Below are 22,396 nucleotides of genomic sequence, written 5' to 3'. Positions count from 1 at the left end.
AATTATGTAGTTACGAGCGTACGGTTAGATTTGTGTACCAAATGCAATAACAAAGATGACGTTATCTATCCTGGGATGGCCAGTCTCACGGGACGTACCAACACATTCACGGCTGTGGGTTTTTTAGTTTTCTTTTTGTTTATTATTATTATTATTTTTTTTTTTTTTTAAGGATTCCAGCTGTATATTGTTCTTAGTACGTAAGCCTGTTTGGTATATTGTATGGGGGGGGGGGGGAATCAGGACAGGGAGGAATTAAATGACACTGAGATTGCTCTTATCCAGAACATCGGTGTTAGTCTGAGGAACACAGAATAACCCGTCATCCGCACTCGGAGGCAGGTGTGAGGCGTGAACGGCGTCCGCGCTGGGCGCAGTACCTCCAGAGTGTCCTCGTGGCTGACCGGCGCTGAGGGGCTGTCAGAGGTCTTCAGCAGGGCGCTGTGCTCATCGCGCGTCTCATCGGGGTCAGGCTCCACGGAGCTCTGGATGCTGCTCACCGGCTCGCTCAGCTCCATCTCCACCGCCTGCCCGTTACTGCAGGCCTTCTCGATCACCTGGGCCAGGAGAGGAGCGCATCAGACCCGCACACCGCCCTGTCCCTGCCACTGCTTACCCTCAAACAACAGCCAGGTAACACGATCCCATTTTCTGGCCAAATCATTCACCGGCATGTTTTATCCATGATTTGCTTATCCAGCGGCACAGAGATGGTTAGGCCAAGAAGATTCACAACACATATTTACGTGGTATATCAAATAGGTTGATTACAATAGTCATCGTCCGGTCTTTAAAACAAATGACACGCATCAAATACAAGTTAGGCAATGTTCAGAGATGCACACAAACACACACACTGAAGTCACACTGAAACAGCGACTCGCAGCTGAGTGGTGGAACGAAAGGCCGCACCTTGACTCCGACGTTCCGCACGCCCACGTGCGCCTTCTCCTTGCCCGACTCGTCCCCGGACTCGTCCTCCTTCAGGCGGTGGGCGACGGACTGGGCCGTCTTCACCATGTTCTTCAGCTCTTCAGGGTATGGGGTGGGGTAACGCTTCAGGTTCCCCTCCTGGGACAGCACACAAAACCTCACTCTTACCACCATGTGTACACCTGCAGTCACTGGGGTGCCTACAGGTATATTACCAACGTGTCACTTCCTGTTCTGTACAAATACACTCACTACACCTGATGTTGTGGAATCTGAGAGATCATATTAGAAGCTGTAATAATATAATGAGCTTCAGAGTCATTATGCCTGATTGAGCGGTGTATGGTAATGGAATAAATAAGCAACATCACAGCCAAAAAGCTGTGGGTATATGTGCATGAACGATTCTTTCCTCCATTTTGTATCGGTCGGTTCCCGTTCTCGGCTCAACCGGAGAGTGACCCGTGTCATCAGCACTGGCCTCTAAGATGTATGTGATGCAACTTATTTTTAGCAAGGCTCAACTTGTTAAGACAAAACTACTTCATTTTCTTTCATTTTGCAAGTCAGATGCTATCAAAGTACACGAGTTTGAATGATTCACAGTGAAATCAGATTAATTTTGAGCCTCGTAATGAGAATTTGACAGAACATAATGGAGCAGGTAAAGGCAAGCCAGCAGATACATTGCTTCATTAGCTGGAGAGCAGGGGAGTGTGGAGTGAGGAGAGTCAGGTAAAGAGCCTGTGGGGAGGAAAATTCAACACACTGTGACGATGGGAAACGCTTGAGGGGCACAACACGAGTCCAAAAGCACATCTCTATGTGAGAGGACACTCATGGGACCGGAGCTTGGATGAAAGTCATCAGCATGGACATCATCACCCTAAAAACACTGCGCCACTCAGGAAGGGGGGCCGGCTGCTCCAGCAGCGGTTTGTTCTGAACTCTGGCTTTCTTTCATTTACATCACAGACAACAACATACAGTAAGGGCTGTCCTGAATTGGCCCCCCCTTTTTTTTTTTTTTTTCTCCTAATGCGAACAGGCACCAATTCGGTGTCTGAGCGTTGCAAGGCTGCCAGGATATTGACAATAACCACAGGGGTGATTTTAATCAGTGAAACAAATTGAATATGCCGAACACAGGGGATTTCATTCCACTGGCTGTCAGAGTGGGGGGTAAAGCTCGCCGTTAGCGTTAGCGCTTTAGCACGTTCTGCGGGCCACTGACCCGCGGGGGAGTCTCCCGCTCGTCCTTGTCCTCGTCGCACTCGAAGGCCACCTGCGCCCGCTGCTTCCGCTGCTCCTCCCACAGCGACGGGTTGAAGCTCTCGTTGTCCGAGTTCGGGATGTCTGGGGAGAGAGCGCGGACACACAGGTCTCAGCCATCGCCGTCAGTCTGTCCCTCTCCTCTCTCTCTCTCCGTCTCCCTCTCACACTCTCCCTGTCACACCATCCCTCTCTCCCTCCATTTCCCCCACACACACACACACACGAGAAAGCATCACCAAGGACACATGGTCATGATCTACAAATGTCACATCAAGTACATGATCAGTGTCATATCAAGTAGGGGTTAAATAATTAAGAGGAGCTGGCACGGAAGCCTGAAAAGGATAGGCCTGTTTGTGGGAGCCGTGCCCCAAGGCCAAGCTCCCTGGCCTTCCCCTGAGCTTTTTCCACAGGGTTATCTTCATGCATTATTTCTGAGCACTGAAATGAGTCAAGTTAGGTCACACAGCCCTGATGTCCCTGCGGTCTGGACGGAGTTCTCAACCTCACAGCGACAGGTTTAAAAAAAATAAAAAAAATAAAAAAAGGTAAACATCGAATATATTTAGAGCTTTTTTCCCCCTTTCCAATACAGGGAACAGTGCAGCCCAGTGCCTTTGTTATTCTCTCTCACACACACAAGCTCACATGACTGCAGCTGTTGTTTTGTGAGGACCCGTTTGTAAAGGTGCCTTTGACTCTCACACACACGACTGCACACACGTGTTGTGGGGACTTGTTTTGCCGACCGTGTTTTGCCACGATCACAAACGGGCTAATGTGAGGGCCTCTGAGAGCCTGTTTGTGAAGGTGCAGTCTGCCACCCAGCCTATTCCCAGACTCTGCTGCGGCCTTCCACATCAGCGCACTGAAGAAGAAGCCGTTAACCGTTTCCCTGAGAGGGAGCAGACAGGCACGTGCCGGGCTGGATCCTCCCTCATTAGCAGAGCCTCGTGCTGGAGCAGTGGGTGTTGTGGACGGGGACAGTAAACATGTTTTTCAGAGTCCTGCCAGGACCAGCCCTTCCCCCCCCGCACTACGCCGGGAGGGTCTAACACCGAGAAGTTGAGGGTTGCTAGGAAACGGGTCAAGACTTTTTAATCCCCTTCTCCCCTCTAGAACACGCTGGGTCTGCAGCGTGACATTGGGCCCCTCTCTCCGCAGTGGAGGAAGGGGTTAGAGTCGCGCGCTAATGACGCGGCCCCGCTCCGATAACCGGGCCGCAGTCGCGGGGGTGAGCGGTCTGCACCAGAGCAGAACCGCCACACAGACGGCAGGCAGGCCTTCGACCTACGGAGATAAACGCGCTGGGTCCCTGCGTGTATGAAACCGCCCGCCCCCTCGGCCGGCTGGGTCAATAAGGGTCTGCGCGGCGGCAGGGAGGCGGCTGGTTTGTGGGGGTCATTTCAGGAGAGGATGCTGGGGGGGGAGTGGTCTGAACGCTGAGCCCCTCAGCGAAGGCGGTTCCCATCCAGACAGCTGCTGCCTGGAGAACAAGTCCTGCCTCCAGCAACCTGCCACTTCTACAGCTCAAATCAACGGCAGCTCCAGCACACCGCTAAGTTTTTAATGACTGTTCTGTCACTCAGGCATAGAAACCGTCTAAGAGAGGAAAAACACCCGTAGGCAACCTGCAATATGCCATTTCAGTTCTCCCTCTTTTAAATGAAGAAATATATCAATTTGATGTGACGAGAGAATAAAGTCACGAAGACGTGTAAAAACACTGCAGGAGTTGAACACCGGCAAAAACAACCCCCGGAAAAGCCTGTTCAGCACACGTTTCATTGGTCCTTTAATCGGAGTAAAATCAGTTGACAACAAGAGACACCTTTCTTCCTGCTTCAGCACTTCATCAGGACCTACTGTGACAGTGGAAGGATCACCTTACCAACCCTCACCAAGGAAACGCATTTCCAAAAGCGCCAAAAAAACCCATTAAAACTGATTACATTCCACCAATTCTGCCAATAGGAGAGACGAGCCCTTACTTGAGACGAGTAAACATGACCCGGTGAGGACGTGTTCGCTGTGAGTGGAACAGTGTCACAGATCCGCCCTGCAGCCACGGGCTCACATTCAGCCTCCCTTCAGACGGGCGAGAACGCCCGATCAGGTGGCTTTAATTAAGAGCTTCCATTTCGGGGGGGTTTCGCTTTTTGGGGAAGAAGCTCAGATTTTCAAATCCCATCTCACAGCACTGTGGTATGCGATACTCCCGTGATAAATTTTACACACTTGAAAATGGGTACTGGACCGGGTACTGGATCGATATGTGATAAATTAAATCACAAAGAGAATTTGTGTTAATTACTCTTTTTTACTGAAATGTGAGATGCATTGGTGACTGTCGCGGTTGTCGACCGGTCTGTGTGTGGCAGTGCACGGTGAGTGTTCAGGCTTCTTTTCATGATGCTAGCAGATTAAATGGTAAATGGTTGGCATTTATATAGCGCCTATATCCAAAGCGCTGTACAATTGATGCTTCTCATTCACCCATTCATACACACTCTCACACACCAACGGCGATTGGCTGCCAGGCAAGGCGCCGACCAGCTCGTCAGGAGCATTAGGTGTCTTGCTCACTTCGACCCAGCCCGGGCAGGGGATCGAACTGGCAACCCTCCGACTGCCAGACGACTGCTGTTACTGCCTGAGCCATGTCGCCCTAGAGTGTTTCCTTGCTCTAGCTTAAGGCTGCTTCATTCCAGTAGACTGTTTGACAACAGTTGTATGCCTTTTATAAAACATGTCTGGCATTTTGAGCACATTTGACCGTCTGTGTGTGACGATAGTGGTTGCAGCTCCTGCTGGTTTTGGCCTGGCCAAAGCCAGGATTACTTACACTCGTCGGTCCGAGTTTGCTGGGGGAACATGTAGTTGGTGAGCACGGTCTTGTGGGTCTCAGGGTCTTCCTCCTTCTGCAGGGGGATGAGTGGCTTTGACTGCAGGACAGGAAGTGACATCGTCAGATTGACAAACAAACAGAGCAGGTGTATGTGTAGTTTTAACACTAACAAATAGTCCTTGCAGTAAAGTCTGGGAGTGGCCTAGTCAAGGTTAGACTATTGAACCCACTAGAGGTGCCGTGGCAGTGCCTGAAGCGAGCAGTTCATGCATAAAAGCCAACCAGTTTGTCTGAATTTAAGTAGTTTGGCTAGAATTCCTCCACAGTGAGGAGAAAGACTGATATTATAAGTGCTAAACTTGGTGCAACAAGCCATTAAGTTTAAGGGGGAAATTACTTTTTTTCACATGGGTGATAATTTCATTTATTTAATGTAAAAGTTATTTTAAAAATGCATTTTGTGTTCCCTCAGGTTCTCTTAGTCAAACACAACATTTTGTCTAAAGACCTGAAACCTTTCAGTGCTACAAATAAAAAAATATGCACTAATAAAGGAAATCAAAAGGGCAAGTACTTTTCACAGCACTGTATATTAATGCAGAACACATCTGCATTAATTCTCACTATTCAAACAAAGTACTCAGGTGAAGTTGTAGTGTGTGCAGAAGTGAGAGGAAAGTAGCTTTATGACCCACTGCTGTGCTCATGAAACAGATGATAAATTATGAAAATTAGAAATGACTGCTCATGACGAGACACCGCTTTCATTCAGAGAAGAAAAACTACAATCAAGACCACAGTTGGTATGAGGATATTTTCACTAAGCATTTGGCCAAGTGTTTTACTCATTATAAAGGGAAGCAGGAGCTTGAAGATGTTATATTATGCATTTCTAATATAGCAGCATACGGCTTCGAGGGCAAGAAAACAAAAACTTCCTTCATAAACCGCATTAATGCTGCTAGTATTGCAGAAACGAAATATTCTCCCTTCCAGTGAAGGGCTTTCCGTTGGTGAATCGCTCGGCCCCATCTTGTCGCGGCAGTCCTTGGAGTGCAGCCCTTTGTGCCGTACGGCGCATTCAGATTTTTCCATTACAGTAGAGCTGTGCTCTCCGCCCGGTCTCAGAGCAGCTAATAGGATCATTTAAAGCTCGGCCGTCTCGGAGGGGCATTTTTTTCGCCAGCTCCGCACAAGCGTCTGCGCTGCCGCCGTCGGCGGGGAAAATGGCGGGAAACTGCTGCGAGCCGATTTCCTCTCCGCGCCCCGTTATTTCTGCATGCGCCAGGGCGGCTCATAAATACTCACTCCGTTACACCGGTGGGGGCAGCGGGATGTGGAGACAGGATCTGCGGCCAGCGTTTGTGAAAATATCATCGGCCCATGTTCACAGAGCGCCCTCATCAGCCACCTCCCCACAGAGCTCAGCCACAGGGGCCAACAGCAGGACAACATGGCAGACTCTTATGCCTATACGCGCAAGCACCCACGTCCCTTAGCAACCTGTTTGTGTAGTAAACGGGGGGTCAAAAATTCTAATACAGCAAATCTATCATTTAGGCGTTTGCCTACTGCGCTCATTGGAAAGGGCTATTCCAGGTTGGCTATTCACAGCCAGTACTGTGTTGATCGTTTACGATCCATTACATTGTACAACAGCAGTAATACTTTCAGACATTGGTGAATGTCAAGGACAAACAGCTAAGGGAGAATGAAACCAGCTCCCAGACGTGATATCCAGGGAAATAACCGAGGAGTGGAGGTAGCGGTTATGTCGGGCCCCACCTGATTCTCCGACAGCCACATGGCAGTCAGCTGGCTCAGCTTGGTGAAACTGAAGGGAAGGTTCTTTAGCCTGCAGAGAGCAAGGGGGCAAGGGTTACATCCAATCACAGTGAAGGAGGCACATCTTATAACCAATCACACCAACTGTACTCAATGGCAGCAACAGAGGCACATTTTAGGTAAGATTGTAGCAATGGAGTTACTGGTTACATCCATTCCCAGCAAATGCAGGTACATCTTATTCCTGATTACAGAAATGGTTACATGTTGGCCCCAAAAACAATAATGCAGGAACACATTATAACCAATCACAGCAATAGAAGCACAGATCAGATTAAATCACAGAACAGAGACAACTATAGCACTGAACACTGAGAACAGAATCAGTACAAATGGAAAATCATATCCTCTTTTCACACAAAGCAGGTCCGGGACTACATAGACACGGCAGACATTCATGTGAAAGAACAGTTTTCATTTTTTTTAAGTCACAGAGTGGAAAAGCACCGCCTCTAAATAGTTAAGGTAGTCTAAGGACAATGCTAACTTTTGCCAACTTCTGCTCTGTCCATTCATCTACATTTTAATGATGATTAATTAACGCTAGCTTTATGTTAGCAAGGACATATACAGCTGATATAATTTAGGACTAGCTAGCTAAAGTAATCAATAACATCTGACTTCAGCAATGTAGCTGTGCAACTAGTCACCCAAATTAGGTGCGCAAACGGCAACATGCAATGACGGCTAGCTAGCTAGCGGTAACAAACCTTTTTAACTGATCGAATTAAAGACTGAGGTGAATCAAACGTTTTGTCGCCGGTGGGGGAAATTGGGTTCAGAACCAAACGCATTTGCCTGCATCTCCCTACACAGATATCTCCAGAGAGATTAATTTCATTTGGAGCAGAATAGCACTGCAGAAGGCAAAGAGGCCTGGAAGCTGGCCCTGGAGACCAGCGTCTCAAACCCCCTCTTCTCTGCGCAGATGTGTTATACAGTAATAACGAGAGCTCCTGTCAGTGCGTGCAGTCAGATATGGCGGGCGCTCTTATCTGCTCCGGCTGAACACAGAGAGGGCGGGAGGCCCCCTGCTGATGGGGGGAATCTGAAAGCTTTCCCAAAGCCTGCTTCCTCAGAGCGTGGATCTGTCTGGAGCTCGCGCAAGCACCCATTTCATCACAAGCAGTCATACAACATCTAAGTGTTCGTCACAAGTGTAGTACAGCTATAAACAGATTGGACCTGGACCTAAAACTGCACTCAAAAGTACATACACCTCTCTACCATCTGTGTTCTCGATCACAGCTGTCCATTCAGCTCTGAACCAACAAACATCCGTTTGCAACCAGTCCATGACACACACAAACACACCGCTTCCATATCCATCTGCTGGAAGTTACAGTGCAGTCGGTTGAATGCAGCTACTGAGACAAGCTCAGCATTGATCCCAGTCCAGCTCATACAATAGTCAATGTTATTCTACAGAGGAAGTCCAGGCCAAATAAACTCCACACTGGAGAAACACTGGCCACACTTTCAACAGCCTGCCCACAATGCACCTCTCAGTTTCCAACACTGCTGCTGGCCACCACAGAAGCACTTGTTGAGGTTAGCGCCTCCGCGGGTCTGTTTACAATAGGAGCGCAGCGAAACAGCAATTATCGAACCCCCCTTTGTTTAGAAACCCATTCAGTGGACACTGAATTATACATGGCAACTTAGCGGGGAGCAGAGAGAACCAAGCAAAAGCACACAGGCAGGCCTGCTCCTCACAACAGGGCTTTATCTACCTGCCCATTCGGTTAGAATTTAGCCAGCAGACCCTGCCTGCTATCCAGGCTGGTTACTAGGGCAATCCACACACTCCATACATGCTCATCTGAATTCACCAGCCCCCTCCGGCAGTACGTATGGATGCTTTTGACTACCTGCACCTGCGCATGCACCTACTGTTCATATTAACTCACAACAATGGCCCCAGACTTAACAGGAGGTGAGCACTTTAACATGTGCATCGCCAAAGGCTGCACGCCATGACAATGAATAAAGTGTGAAAAACAATGGAACAAACCCACACACTGCGCTCATGGCCAACAAACTGCTTCAGCATCAGTGTACTACTGCTGGAGCAAACTTACACACTGCTCTCATGGCCTACAAACTGCTTCAGCATCAGTGTACTACTGCTGGAGCAAACTTACACACTGCTCTCATGGCCTACAAACTGCTTCAGCATCAGTGTACTACTGCTGGAGCAAACTTACACACTGCTCTCATGGCCTACAAACTGCTTCAGCATCAGTGTACTACTGCTGGAGCAAACTTACACACTGCTCTCATGGCCTACAAACTGCTTCAGCATCAGTGTACTACTGCTGGAGCAAACTCACACACTGCGCTCATGGCCTACAAACTGCTTCAGCCTCAGTGTACTACTGCTGGAGCAAACTCACACACTGCTCTCATGGCCTACAAACTGCTTCAAAAGCCTCAGTGTACTACTGCTGGAGCAAACACACACTGCTCTCATGGCCTACAAACTGCTTCAGCATCAGTGTACTACTGCTGGAGCAAACTCACACTGCGCTCATGGCCTACAAACTGCTTCAAAAGCCTCAGTGTACTACTGCTGGAGCAAACTTACACACTGCGCTCATGGCCTACAAACTGCTTCAGCATCAGTGTACTACTGCTGGAGCAAACGGCAGCGCACTGCAGAGAGATCCATGCCACGAGCACACTCCGACACCACACGGAAGATGAAACGGTAAAATCGAGGCCAATATTTCATTACAAGCATCAAGCACAGTTGAAAACCATTTGTAGAAAGCATTTGCACAAAGCTCTCAACAGGAGGTTGTAATCACGAGAGAGAAGTTTCTAAAGTGAGTGGAAGCTCGGTTGTGGGCAGTACGGGGGTTGGCAGTGGGATAATTACACCACAGCTTAATTCCTTCAGGTTACGAGTCCACGGTCCCTGCTGTACAGAGCTCTACAGATGCACTCGGTTCCCCTGCTTTCTGAAACCTACGCTGCCCTCAGGCCCTGGAGTTAAACGCTGGTAAGTCCTGCGGGATTAGACTGGAAAACTGGGCCAGCACAGCCCGTCCCCTAAACTCTCTCTGGGGAAGCCTCCCTCCTCTGTCCCACCCCCTGACAAGCACAGCCAAGGGCGGCCGGTTCTTAACAGCGGCAACATGCTGGTGCGCGTGGATCTGAAACCCGGCTGGAGGGAGGGAAGTAATGAGGAGGCGTGGGAGGGTTTAGGAGGGGGTGTGCGCGGAGAGGAGGGGAGGGTTTAGGAGGGGGAGTGAGAGGAGGGGAGGGGGTGAGGGAACACTGCAGACTCACTTGTTGTCGCTGAGGTTGATGACCTTGAGCTTGCCCATGTCCCCCATCTCCTCCGGCAGGGACTCCAGCTTGTTGGAGTGCAGGAACAGCACAGTGGCGGAGCTCCAGTTCCCCATCTGCAGAGATGCAGCATGAAGCACGGCTATTACACAGCACAAACCCCGAAGGGAGGGAGGGCACGCATGGTAACGGCCGGTCCGGTGATGACAAGGCACGGCTATTAACACAGCACAACCCCGGAGGGAGGGAGGGCACGCACGGTAACGGCCACTCGAGCAGTGACGAGGCGTGGCATGGCTCTCACCTCGGCGGGCAGATGGGTCAGGAAGTTGTGGTCTGCGGCGAAGGTGCGCATGTTGACGCACTGGCCGATGGAGGAGGGCAGGGCCTCGATCTCGTTGAAGCTGCAGTCCAGCTCGTCCAGAGCCGTGAGGCTGGGGGGGGGAGAGGAGGGGAGAACACCACTCAGATTCAGTCTCTCCCTCCGCTGGGGTGGCTGTTGTTTTTAAAAACACACTTTTATTCAGGTTTTCTGTTAATGCCCGATCAGCTGTCAGCCCCGTCCTTCAGCTGCAACACTAGCCATCGGTACAGGGGGGGGGCGCAAACACCACCCAGAGGGCCTCCCAAACACAGAGCCATTCTGCAATGAATTTACACAGGACTGCACAGCGGGGACATACTCTAACAACCAGCGCTAACTGGCAGTCTCCGCTCAGTGAGCAGTGAAATAAGCACTTATAGGCTGCACTATGGGACTACATTATTAAACACCGGAAAGAGCCCAGAGTCTGAGGAGCAAACGGGTGACTGTAGCTACATCTGAGAAAGAAATAATCACTTCCATAACTGAGGCACTGAAGGCAAGGTTTCAGATCGGTGTTTCAATTACACATGAAGGACAGTGCTAATAACGAGGCGGGATCTGAAATAGAAAGTATATTTCCAGCGTGTGCAGAAAGCCAGCCCCCTTCCACTTCCCGAAAGAATCTGACCCGGTTCAGCCTGGTTTAAGAACACGCGTGGACTTGGAAGCGTGTTGCTACAATAGTGAACGCCTCCCTTTAATGGAGTTTTGTACACAGTAGCTGTTTTGGAAAGTGGGATGAGATGTTTAGCTTTTTTCACGGGCTACAGGCCCGTTGTGAAAGAGGGTAACAGGGTTATCCCTCTGCCTCTCTACCAGCACCCGTCTAATGACTTTCTATTTTGGATCAAAATAAATGGGCAGCACTTTCATACTTCCTCAAAAGGACACACTGGGCTTCAAAGGCCTTTCTGTGCTTTGCACCAAATGAAAAAGCAGGAAGCCTGACGTGCTTTGGTCATAGACAGCTACACGGGAGGGACAGGGTTATATGATGGACACGCAGAAGGCAGCAGGGGAGGGAGGGGCTGAAGGACTCACTCAGCACAGTTTGCAGACCAGCGGGGAGCTCGTCAGCCTGTAAGCCACTGTTTGCACTGTGTCCCTGCTGCTGTGCAGGAGAGCAGCACAGGACACACAGCTCCCTCTGACAACCAATCAGCATCAGTCGCACAGTCTCCACTGACAAACCAATCAGCATCAGTCGCACACTGCTCCCCTCCGACAGCCAATCAGCATCAGTCGCACACAGTTCCCTCTGACAGGCAATCAGCCACAGTCACAGACAGTTCCCCAACAGCCAATCAGCAGTAGAAACTGTTCCGCGACAGCCAATCAGCAGTCACGAACAGTTCCTGCTGACAACCAATCAGCACCAGACCGGCAGCCACATTGCGAGCGATACCTGACATTCCACCCTAACCCAGTCGGACAGTGCAGTGACCGTACCGCTGAGAACACATGTAACTGACACATGTAAGGAGCGCACTAGCTGGTCAGTAATCAACATACGAACACACAGAGCATGCACCCCGTACTTAAGGGCAGCCTGTCTGTGCTGAAAAGCGTTGGCTCGGGACAAAGCCAGTAAAGCCAAAATGGATCCCAGGGTGAAGTGCAGAGCGAATGAATTAAAGATTAAACCGGTTTAATCAGAGCGCCGTACAATCCTCGCCGGGATTAAACCAGAGACCTCGTAATCGGGTATCTGTAATCCGCATCAGCAGCTTTCTCTAATCCCAGAATAGGAAATGTGATTTAACATAAGGGATAATTAGGAAGTTTGGAAACAAACCAGAAAAGCGAATGTGTACAGAAGGGAGGAAATTCCAAGAGGAAAAAACTAAAAATGAAATTAAAACTAAAACAGAGGGCTGCATTGTGCGATAACGCTCGCTGTCTGCAATCTTCTGACTGTGCCAGGGGCCGGGGGCCCAACTGGTGGCACGTGATTGGCCTGCGGAATGGCACACTAGCGCCTCCTCTGGCGGTCCGCAGCAGGGCAGGAGTCAGGTGTGACGGCTGCTCTTAGACTCGTCTGTTCCAACCAGAGAGGAGGACAAAGAGCAGAAGGGCTTCGTGGCCACTGTGGAGTTCAGTCTGAACAGTGCCACTGAAGCCAGTGTCTCAAACAGGACTTCTCACATTGCCGCTCCCTCTCCCAGCGATTCCAACCCCACCGCTCTGATGGAACTGGCATCAGCTGCCCTGGCGGCAGTGGATCCAGGTGGAAAATACGGTGGGACTTAATTCAAGAGCACGTTGAAGCCAACTCAAACTACCCTGATTGGTGGACAGGGGTAGAGCGATCAGGACTAATGTTTCTCCATGCATTCGTTATTTACAGGAAAAGCACAAATGACCAAGACTAAAAATAAGAGCTTCGGTCTGAGGAAAATGCGGAAATGTGAAGATACAGATCAGGCAGCGAATGTTCTCAGAGATGGGCGATCTCTATCCATTTGGGACTGGAAGGTCATGTTGAACATAACCCATTAAAAAGCGTTAACATTTGTTTTCTGTAAATTAAATTGGAAAGAACATTTTTTATCTTTGATCTCTTTATCAGGAACTAAGTACCCGTGCTTCTACGGGTCATGACTCTCTCGCTCAGCTGCTGAAGCTCAGAGGATCCGGTTTGGGCAGTTTCTTTCTGTTTTGTTAAACATGGACACCATTCAGCAGGATCAAATGTCACTGATACAATGACCCCCTCACCATAAGTACTTTGTAACCGCACCAGCTGTCAGGAAAGAATCCCATTCAGATCTGGATTAGTGTTAAGAATCAGAAACCCACATTAGAGGCTTGTGCTGCTCCAAAAGAATATCTCCCCGAATCCCCCCCCCCATCCAAAAGCCACAACCACCAATAACCGGAACCAACAACCAAAAAGCTTCACGTGACGGTTCCCAGCAGTAATTCCTTGGACAGATTGATGCGTTTAGAATTCAGTGAAGGCTTCATGGCCATTTCAGCCCGTCACACACACGGCCGATCGATGCCGGGGCACCGCTGACGCAGAGATCCCCCCAGAGAGAGCCGTTAGAGGCTTCTGGAAGGTTCTGGAGGCCGGTGACGCAGGGCGGCGATGGCTCACAGCACCGGCCCCTCGGCGGAGAGACACTCACCCCCCCACAGCGTCTGGCAGGTACATCAGCTGGTTCTCATCAACCTTGAGAGCCGTTAATTTCTTCAGGGAGCCTGAGGATGAGGAAGATCAATCAGTCAGCCAGTGCAAAAGGACCCTTCGTGCCCGGAAACCGTCTTTCCGTCACAGAAAACTATTTTTGCATTAAAGCGAGGCATGAATGACTTTCGGCTTGTCATCGGTACTACAGCCGGCATAGGATAACTGCGCTGAACAGTAAACAATGCATTTTATCAAATAGCTAAGAATTTCTATTAGGCTTTTAGCAGGAACTAAATTTGACCAACAGCAAACTTCATGGAGTGTTGTTTGAGTTAACGTGACATCATAGAGTCTTGGGAGTTTTGATAGCACTACATTATCATCAACAGGACAGAAAGTAAGCTCCTCTGAGCCTCTTAATGAAGAGGGAAATCTTCATTGGGTATGTATTTGCATAGCCAGGCCCTGAATCCAGAGCGAATGAGAGGCTGCTGAAGAGTGATGACAGAGGCTCAGCCCCGTGCTTCAACACGCTGCCGCACACCCATCAGTCGCCATGGCAGCGGAGAGCAGTGTCAGAGAGCTGCTCTTCATTCCCTCCAGTGGGTTCAAAGTCCAGACAGCTCTCCAGCTACCCAGGCTGAGAATGTGTGTGTGTGTGAGTGTGTGTGTGTGTGTGTGTGTGTGTATATGTATATGTGAGTGTGAGTGTGTGTGTGTGTGTGTGTGTGTGTGTGTGTGTGAGAGAGAGTGTCTGAGAGCACGCGTGCAGTATACCTATGGACCCAGGCAGCTGGGTCAGGGCGTTGTTTGACAGGAGGAGGTCCTGGAGGTTCTCGCAGCCAGAGATCTGCTCATCCACCATCTCCAGATTGTTCTTGGACACGTCCAAATAGGACAGTTGCTTCAGGGTCCCCATCATCTACACACACACACACACACACACACAGGAGAACGGACGGTTAAATCTGCCCCTCACACACTGCAGCTCCATGGAAACCCAACTTGAAGTTGCGTGGTCCAGAAGTGAAGTGATTGGAGGACTATGAGAATGCGAGGGAGGCAGAGGCACCCTTCAAAAGCACAAGGCTGATGAAGAGGGAGGAGGAGGAAGAGAGGACGGACAGGTACAAAAGCACCACACCACCTCCTCTATCCACACATAAATCAAATGCTTTTCGTGCTGCAATTGGACAGAAATGAAGAACTGACAGAAATGCGCGGGGGAGGGGGGGTAATGGCCCGTGAATGTCCTGACAGCCAAGCGTTCACAATCAGACGCTGATTACACCGCATCCCGCTAGCCGCTCTCCTGGGCCCCTGCATAAGAAGCTTAATCAAAACGCTAATACATAGAGAAATTGATTTCAACACGGAGTACATGCAGGCCAGAGGACCCTTCCCCCAGGCACAGCCCACGTAAAGCAGAGACAGTGGCACGTGCGTTTACTTATATTTTTGAGTTTGAGGCTTTCTGATGCCAAGTTTAAATTGTTCGGTTACAGTTCGGTTTTGGCAATTCTTTAAAAGTCTGGGCTCACTGATGGTAATCAGGGGCTGGCAGCCAGTAATTACTGTTAGCTGTGGAAATGCTCACATAGCGCGCTAACGCTTTAATTATGACCCGTTTAATACAAGAGGCCATTACAGTACGGGAGAACCAGACTGCCGCATGGCCGAAAATGATAACGGACCCTGAACCAACCTTTCCACTGAGGTGCTTGTGGCCAAGGCGTCCTTTGAGAACACATTCGTTCCATATGTGCAACATTTTTTTTTTTTTTTATGATTGCAGTTCTGGTTTTTAAGTGCCCTATGGTGAAATGATTGGCAAAATTAGTTCCGTAAGAAGCAATTTCACTGGAACTTTAAGAAATGTACTTAAAATGCCTGCATTTCTTCAGACTGTAAAAAAGAAGAATTATGAAAATTCAGGACTGTAAAAAAGGAGACAATACAAGTTACTGTTTTTGCAAAAAGAATTTGGAATTTAAATACTTGGGACATATGCAAAAAAACTAGCAGGAAGAGACTGTGCCATCAAGGGGATTTGCTTGAACAAAACCAGCAGGCAGTCAATGATAACACAGCACTCAGTGCAGCTCAACAGAAATGAATGCAACTAAAAGTTGCCGTTCGCTGCAATGAGGTTTCAACAAAAACCGTGGCTGCCTTTAGAGAATTTAAAACAGAAGCGTAGCAGAGCGGAACAGGTAGAGGGACGTGTGGCACACAGAGACAGGCTTTGTGAAAGAGAAGGAGAAGAGCGAGAGAGAGAGAGAGAGAGAGAGAGAGAGCGAAAGAGAGAGAGAGAGAGAGAGAGAGAGCGAGAGAGAGAGGCGCCTTTACCCCAGGGAGGAAAGTCAGTCTGTTCCCATCCATCCACAGCTCTTTGATTCCCGTGAGCTGCTCCAAAACCTCAGGCTGGAAGAGAGGAAACCAAGCATTTCAGCTGAAACACGACAACACGCTTCACCACAGTGGCTGCAGCAGACCAGCCAGAGAACACTCAACTACGACTACAACTGCTGCTCCATGGCCGGCACGACCACACACAAACCTACAAATCTACCAAAAAAAACAAACAAAGCGTTCACTCTTCCACACACAAGGCAAACTTATGGGGTTTTTTACGAATCAAACATCAAGCCTAACCCCACTTCATCTGCAGCGGTAACCAAACCGCGTCAGAAGTCAAGGCAGGACGCTGCTGCTGAAAACTTGGGGAAGTTCCAGAAAGGTCAGAATCCAGATCAATAAAAGGGTCAATAGACATTAAAATGATAAATGCTCAAGTCAACCTGAACGTGTGTGCATGTTACGCAACAAGAGCAAACTGATAAAAACAGACAGTGGAAAGCTGTGATGGGAGGGAGGCGGGGGTCAAACTGGAGGCTCCACGGCTGGGACTGCTGGTTTATGAGGATGCTGACTGGTACTGGCAACCTCCTCCAGCTCAGAACACGGGATGGCTAAGGGCTATCAGAAGTGATATACTGTCCCCCCCCCCGCCTCGGCTGTTCTTGAGGTCCGACACTCACCACTTCCGCAAACTCGTTGCTCCCCAGGTCTAGCCTCTCCAGCTGGGTCAGCTTATGCATGCTTCTGCGGAGGACAGACAGTGAGATCAGCGCGCTGGCACCTGCAGCACAGCCACAACACATACTCCAGGGGACGCCTTCCTACCATGTTTCAAATCAAATGAGCTTGGAGAGATGGCCGAGGGCAGCCTGTCACACTTGTGCCAAGCAGGGGTGAAAACCCAGCCATTCATGATCCTACCATTGCCAGGTGAGCGCACTGCCCAGAACATACCAGCAGGGGGCCTGCATTCCAGTGACTCACCTACATCAAGCAAAACCTGGACTGGCTGCAAATGCTACACAGCGTATTGACAGTTTTATCTCCATTTTTGGCGAACATTTCAGCCTAGCCCTTCTATAGAAGACAACCATATATCAAAACCTTTCCTCTAGTTTCTGCAACCACATTTTTGCCATCGAGCTTTACCAGGAGCAAAAACACTTTTCTTGACGCACATGCAAACAGATTGTGGTTTTGGTTTGGGTTTGAAAACGCAGCTACATAATCGCATCTGCTCAATCATCAAGCAAAGCTTCCGATGAGCCGGCGCACTTCACATTTAACCGTCAATGAGCGTGACCGCGGCAGAGGGCTTTGCGTCCGTCTCTGACAAACAGAGGAACAATGGAACCGCTGCCAGCAAAAGCGACAATTAATTCAAAAACAAATTCACAAACAAATTTCATGCATGGAGAATAGAATCCACACAAATCTCTCATCGTCCCTGGAGAGCGTTTGGTAACCCTTCGTCTTTCGGATGAGCGGATACACTCCAGCTCGGGCACGCAGAGGAAACCGGGATTAGCGACCTCGGCCCACTACTGAAGAGCACTCCAGCTTCCACCTACACCACACACGCGTTCAACCTCATCTCCTACCACTATTCTCTTCTCTAAAAAACTGAAAACCGGATTGAGGTTATGAATGCTATTCTAATTCATTACAAGAGGCCGTAACGCAGGAGATGCAGTCTGTGCTACTGATGTAATTGTTCGATGTGTCCGGTGAGTGTAACCAGGTAACGCTCCTAATAAATGAAGGGTCCACGGAAGTGAAAAAGCCGTTGTGAATCATTTTGGCAATTATGTAATTTTATGTAAGGTTATGTAACCGCCTGTCGCTTCGGTTACCACCGGCAACAGATGCTCAGCTACAGCAGACACAAACAAACATGCTTGTAAAGCCAGCGGGGTCGCTTAGGGAGGAGAAACCAACACGCTCGCCATAGAAACACTGATACGAAGAACCCAGTATATGAAATCTGACAAGTGGTAATATATGCTCTCTCAAACCTCCATGCCAAACTTGTTTACTGGTCAGCAACAGCAACAGAAGCATATGTAATTCCATCAGACGGAGGGGTTTAGCAGATGCTCTTATCAAGAGTGATTTACAGTTTCTTGCGATGACAGTGCCCCACCGATGACCTGCAACCTTATGAGCTCGGTCCCTTAACCATATTTTTAAAATGAATGCTATTTTACATACACGTACTCTTAAAATGCTTAGCCTTTTAGGTGTGAGGAACATGACTCACTCCCACCAGTTCCTTTTCTGCTGGGAAAGTGCACGTGCATAGCCTTCATCCAGGGCTGTATGACAACTGTGCGAGTCATACACCATGAAAAAGAATGCAGAGCAGTCTAGTCTCTACCCAGCGAATGCTGTGCAGGTTTATCTGTGTACCTGGAAGAGGGGACACCGCAAAGCTCGACCCTGGTCGTGTGTTGCCTGCATGATTTAGATGAGCGAGAGTGCAAGGGACAGAACTGTGTGTGCATGTTTGCAGGAGTCTGTGTGTGTGTGTGTGTGTGTGTGTGCGTGTTTTGTGTGTGTGTGTGTGTGTGTGTGTGTGTGTGTGTGTGTGTGTGTGTGTGTGGTGTGTGTGTGGTGTGTGTGTGGTGTGTGTGGGTGTGTGTGTGTGCGTGTGCGTGTTGGTGTGTGTGTGTGTGTGTGTGTGTGTGTGTGGTGTGTGTGCATGTTTGCAGGAGTGCGTGTGTGTGTGTGTGTGTGTGTGCGTGTGCGTGTGCGTGTGTGTACCTGCATGCCTGTGCGTGCACATCCTGCCTCTACCAGCATAGGATGTCCGCAGCAGGGGCTCACGTAGCCACAGTTTCTGCTGTCAAAACTCAGCAGTAGAAACTGAAGCACCCTGACATGAAACGCCTGTACATTTGTGTATGAGCAGGAGTGCGTGTTCATTCCGTCTGCCTCTCCTGCAGAACCAGTTTGTGTCACAAACACCAGGGCGGGGCCCTGTGCCACACTGTTCCACTGGGCCACCATTAGAGCTCAGAGGGAGGTCTCGCAGAAAGGCATCAGTGTGCAGGCACACCAAACCAACATGGAGTCTGAGCAGCTCTGACACACGCTGTTTGGGCTGATGGCAGGGGGTGCAGATTATGTGCCCTGCGGAATCCGAAGCCAGGGTGGCTGGGTTACTCCCTTCCTCATACTTCTCTCACAGAAACCTGACACAGGGGACTGTGCCCACAGTCTCTTTGGAACCACCCTGCACTTCCTCTTACGGGACATGGTTGGCAAAGAGGTTAACTTACTTTGGCAAATTCTTCAACTGGTTCTCTCGTAGTTCCAGAATCTGCAGTTTGGTTAACCTGATGAGGGCAAAAAGACAAATTAAACGTGTAAAATGGGAAGAATACTTTTACTGTAAATAGGGTTTTGAAAGGCTCATTTGTGATGTACATAAATGCTGGCTCGGTCTAGTTAAGTTGGAATCGGAAAGGGAAGAGTTATCCACATAACTCAGACTGAATCATGCAACAACACCGATTACAGGTTGAATTTTAAGTCTCAAGTAGTGTTGGACCGGTTTAGGGAGGCAAGTTAAATTGATTTTACATAAGTGCACGCTTCTGAACCTCACCACTACAGACTTGCTCACACCGGTTAAACAGGCAGTCTGACGACACAGTTCAGTTTAACCACACCGGTTCAGCCACACAGCCAGGAAGCGCAGATGCAATAATCACTGCGGGATCGGACTTCCTGTCTGACACGTCAAAGGGGCGGTCTTAGCGGGGTGCTGCTCCTGACATGGTGACCGGGGTGTGCAGATCATCTGAAGCTCACGTACGGCCCACACCCCCCCCAAAAAACCCCCCAGGGTGCAGCCATGACTCACCTGCCGAAGTTGGCTGGCAGAAACTCCAGGAAGGCATCGTTCAGATACAGCTGAGTGAGGCTGAGCAGCTGGGTGAAGCCTTCTGGGAGCCTGTGGAGACATGGGAAATGTAGGCCATCAAACAAAAGCAATGCGAGTGAGGGAATGCACACACACACAGCTTAACAACTGAACATTTAATACTTCACAATGGAAGAAATCAGTGTAAAGTGCAGAATGAGTGAGTGAATTCTATATTTAGCATGGCTATCAGGGCCAACAGGAGAAACTGTGCACCTCACACCAGCTCAGAGCACTTCCAGAGAGCGTGGCCAGTGACCGTACCCTCCTCTGTGAGCTGTGTGTGGATGTCACAGGCTCACACCTCCACACAAAAAAAAGGGGTGACAGACACCGACTCCGGTCAAGAAAGAGATGACGCACCCAGAGATCAAAACTGCTGACAGGCACCGGAACAAATGAGGACAGCAATCCGCACTGTACAGCGCATTAACTCAACAACGGTACATGAAACGCTTACAGGCATTGATACGTGAGACATTACCTGATAGCGTATAACAGGGAGCGATCATATCATTCAGTAAACAGCTGTTAGACAGTCAGGCTAAACGCACGACTGCAGGACAGTGAACTCCTACGTGGCGTAAATGCGGGACGAGGACCCCGCCCTTTACCAACGCGAGACAGAGACTCACTTGGAGATGGGGTTCACGCTCGCTTCCACGATGGTCAACACCTTGCAGTTCTTGATGTTTTCTGGAAACTCCTGGATGCCTATAAAAAGCAACAGGATGAAGAGCATTAGAGGAGAAGCCAGGTTCCAGTAATGAACATTACCCCCCCCCCCCCCCCCCGCTGCACACCCAATTCCCTCACAAAATGAAAGGACCAGGTACATTAGCATCGCCAAGCATTACAGAGCACCCCCACTGCAGTCCTTCCCCTCATTTCTCAGCCTTTATGGGCGTCTTTGTTCTGGCCCGGTGAAGCCTGACCTGCAGCTCTCCAATTTGGGGGAAGATGGGAGAGATGGAGGAGGGAAGGCAGGGAAGACGCATGAGGCAGGCAGGGAGGGAGACGGAGGAAGGGACGAGAGGGAGGGTGAGAAACAGACGTTTTCTCCAGGGTAGAGACGCGGAAAGCGGTGTTTGGTAACCCCCCTCTTAAATCACCAGGCCTCTCAGTGCTTTAGATCCCACTCTAAACAACAAGAGGAGATGAGTGCTTGGATGATACGTCTGTTTGAAGAAAAAAAAAAACCCCACCAAAATTTCCAAGAAGGAAGGATTAGCCTTGAGGTTAACCACGATGTTTTGCATTCACCGTGCTTCAAATAGCGCACTTTCTTTTTGAAAATAAACATATGCCGCGGCCTCAACTGCAGAGAAAGCCGTTCGGCTTTACAGCCGCTGCAAATGGTCACGGGGGGGAAGTCGTCACTTTCTCGGCGTCAACCTTTACCCATAATATGGTGCACGCCCAAGCCAAAGCAGAGCAGACCACACAACCTTCTGCAGCCACGCGTTATCATTTACAATTCAAATCTGCATCCCTCAGAGAACACCAAAGAAACTTCGATGAAGACCGTGGCTTTATTGCAAGATATCATTGCTTAATTAATCACAGAAAATGTTTTTTAATTCGGCAAATTCCGTGCAAGACTACACTGCTGAAACCAGTCTCTTCCACATGGCTCCACCGTCGGCCTGGGTCATGCCACCTGACCCAGGTTAACCTGGCTGTTAAACCCTCTCAAACACGGGGAGCCCATCGCTCTTTCCCTGTATAACAGGCATGTTTATGGACGGCTGGAGTGAAATCCCCGTGGGGCCTTGGCTTCCAGCGCTGGACAGTGTGTAAATACAATCATTAAATCATTTCTTTTAAAACAAGCGCACCGGGAAGTCAAGCTCATCTTGTGTCCCTGAACGAGGAGCTTAGTCACGACTGGAACAAACAGTTCTGTGATCTAAGGTATTAACGCGTTTCTCACAGCCTGAACACAATGCCACGCTCCGTGTGACGCTCACTGAATCCTTGCACCTGGTGAACACGAGGAAGGGAACGGCCAAGAGCCCACATAGCTCTGAAGGGCTGAAAAAGAAGTGCAATTACTCCGCTATTATAGGTAAGCAAACCATTGTGCGTCAAGGACAGGGTAGGGCAAACAGCTGCTTAAGCTCAGCCCAAAACAAAGTCGAGGCGTCATAAAAGTCTTTTTTTTCTATCAAACCTTGCTATGAAGGACAGCATAAGAGCAATAGAGGTAGACAAACCACTGCTATGGTGACAAGCACCCGTCACAGTTGCACGGTTACCGAGCTGCAACAGTCACAGTTATGAGCATAATGAAAATAACTGCCATTTCTGTTTGTCCCCATATTAGTGAAGGGCCTTTTGGCATTTGTTCGCCCTGGCTTTGACAAACCAGGACACCCAACCGTGCTGTGGCGAATACAAATTTGGAATTAG

General features: G+C 49.4%; 1 protein-coding gene across 2 annotated transcripts in view; it reads right to left on the bottom strand.

Annotated features, from left to right (window-relative positions):
* Positions 1-22,396, bottom strand: part of erbin (erbb2 interacting protein) — a 92,142-nt gene that overhangs the window by 17,761 nt on the left and 51,985 nt on the right. For both annotated transcript variants that reach the window (XM_061262482.1, XM_061262483.1), the window contains exons 5-18: positions 20,620-20,698; positions 19,925-20,014; positions 19,338-19,394; positions 16,737-16,800; positions 16,045-16,119; positions 14,473-14,617; positions 13,694-13,766; positions 10,500-10,629; positions 10,196-10,311; positions 6,842-6,911; positions 5,054-5,153; positions 2,168-2,289; positions 913-1,071; positions 381-557 (exon numbers count right to left, since the gene is read on the bottom strand). In XM_061262482.1, the coding sequence (XP_061118466.1) occupies positions 381-557; positions 913-1,071; positions 2,168-2,289; positions 5,054-5,153; positions 6,842-6,911; positions 10,196-10,311; positions 10,500-10,629; positions 13,694-13,766; positions 14,473-14,617; positions 16,045-16,119; positions 16,737-16,800; positions 19,338-19,394; positions 19,925-20,014; positions 20,620-20,698 (1,457 nt within the window). The remainder of the gene's footprint in view (positions 1-380; positions 558-912; positions 1,072-2,167; positions 2,290-5,053; positions 5,154-6,841; positions 6,912-10,195; positions 10,312-10,499; positions 10,630-13,693; positions 13,767-14,472; positions 14,618-16,044; positions 16,120-16,736; positions 16,801-19,337; positions 19,395-19,924; positions 20,015-20,619; positions 20,699-22,396) is intronic.

Source organism: Conger conger, chromosome 12, assembly GCF_963514075.1.
Source record: "Conger conger chromosome 12, fConCon1.1, whole genome shotgun sequence".
Lineage (NCBI taxonomy): Eukaryota > Metazoa > Chordata > Actinopteri > Anguilliformes > Congridae > Conger > Conger conger.
The sequence above is the reverse complement of the archived record's forward strand: the minus strand, read 5'-3'. Positions and strand labels throughout refer to the sequence as shown.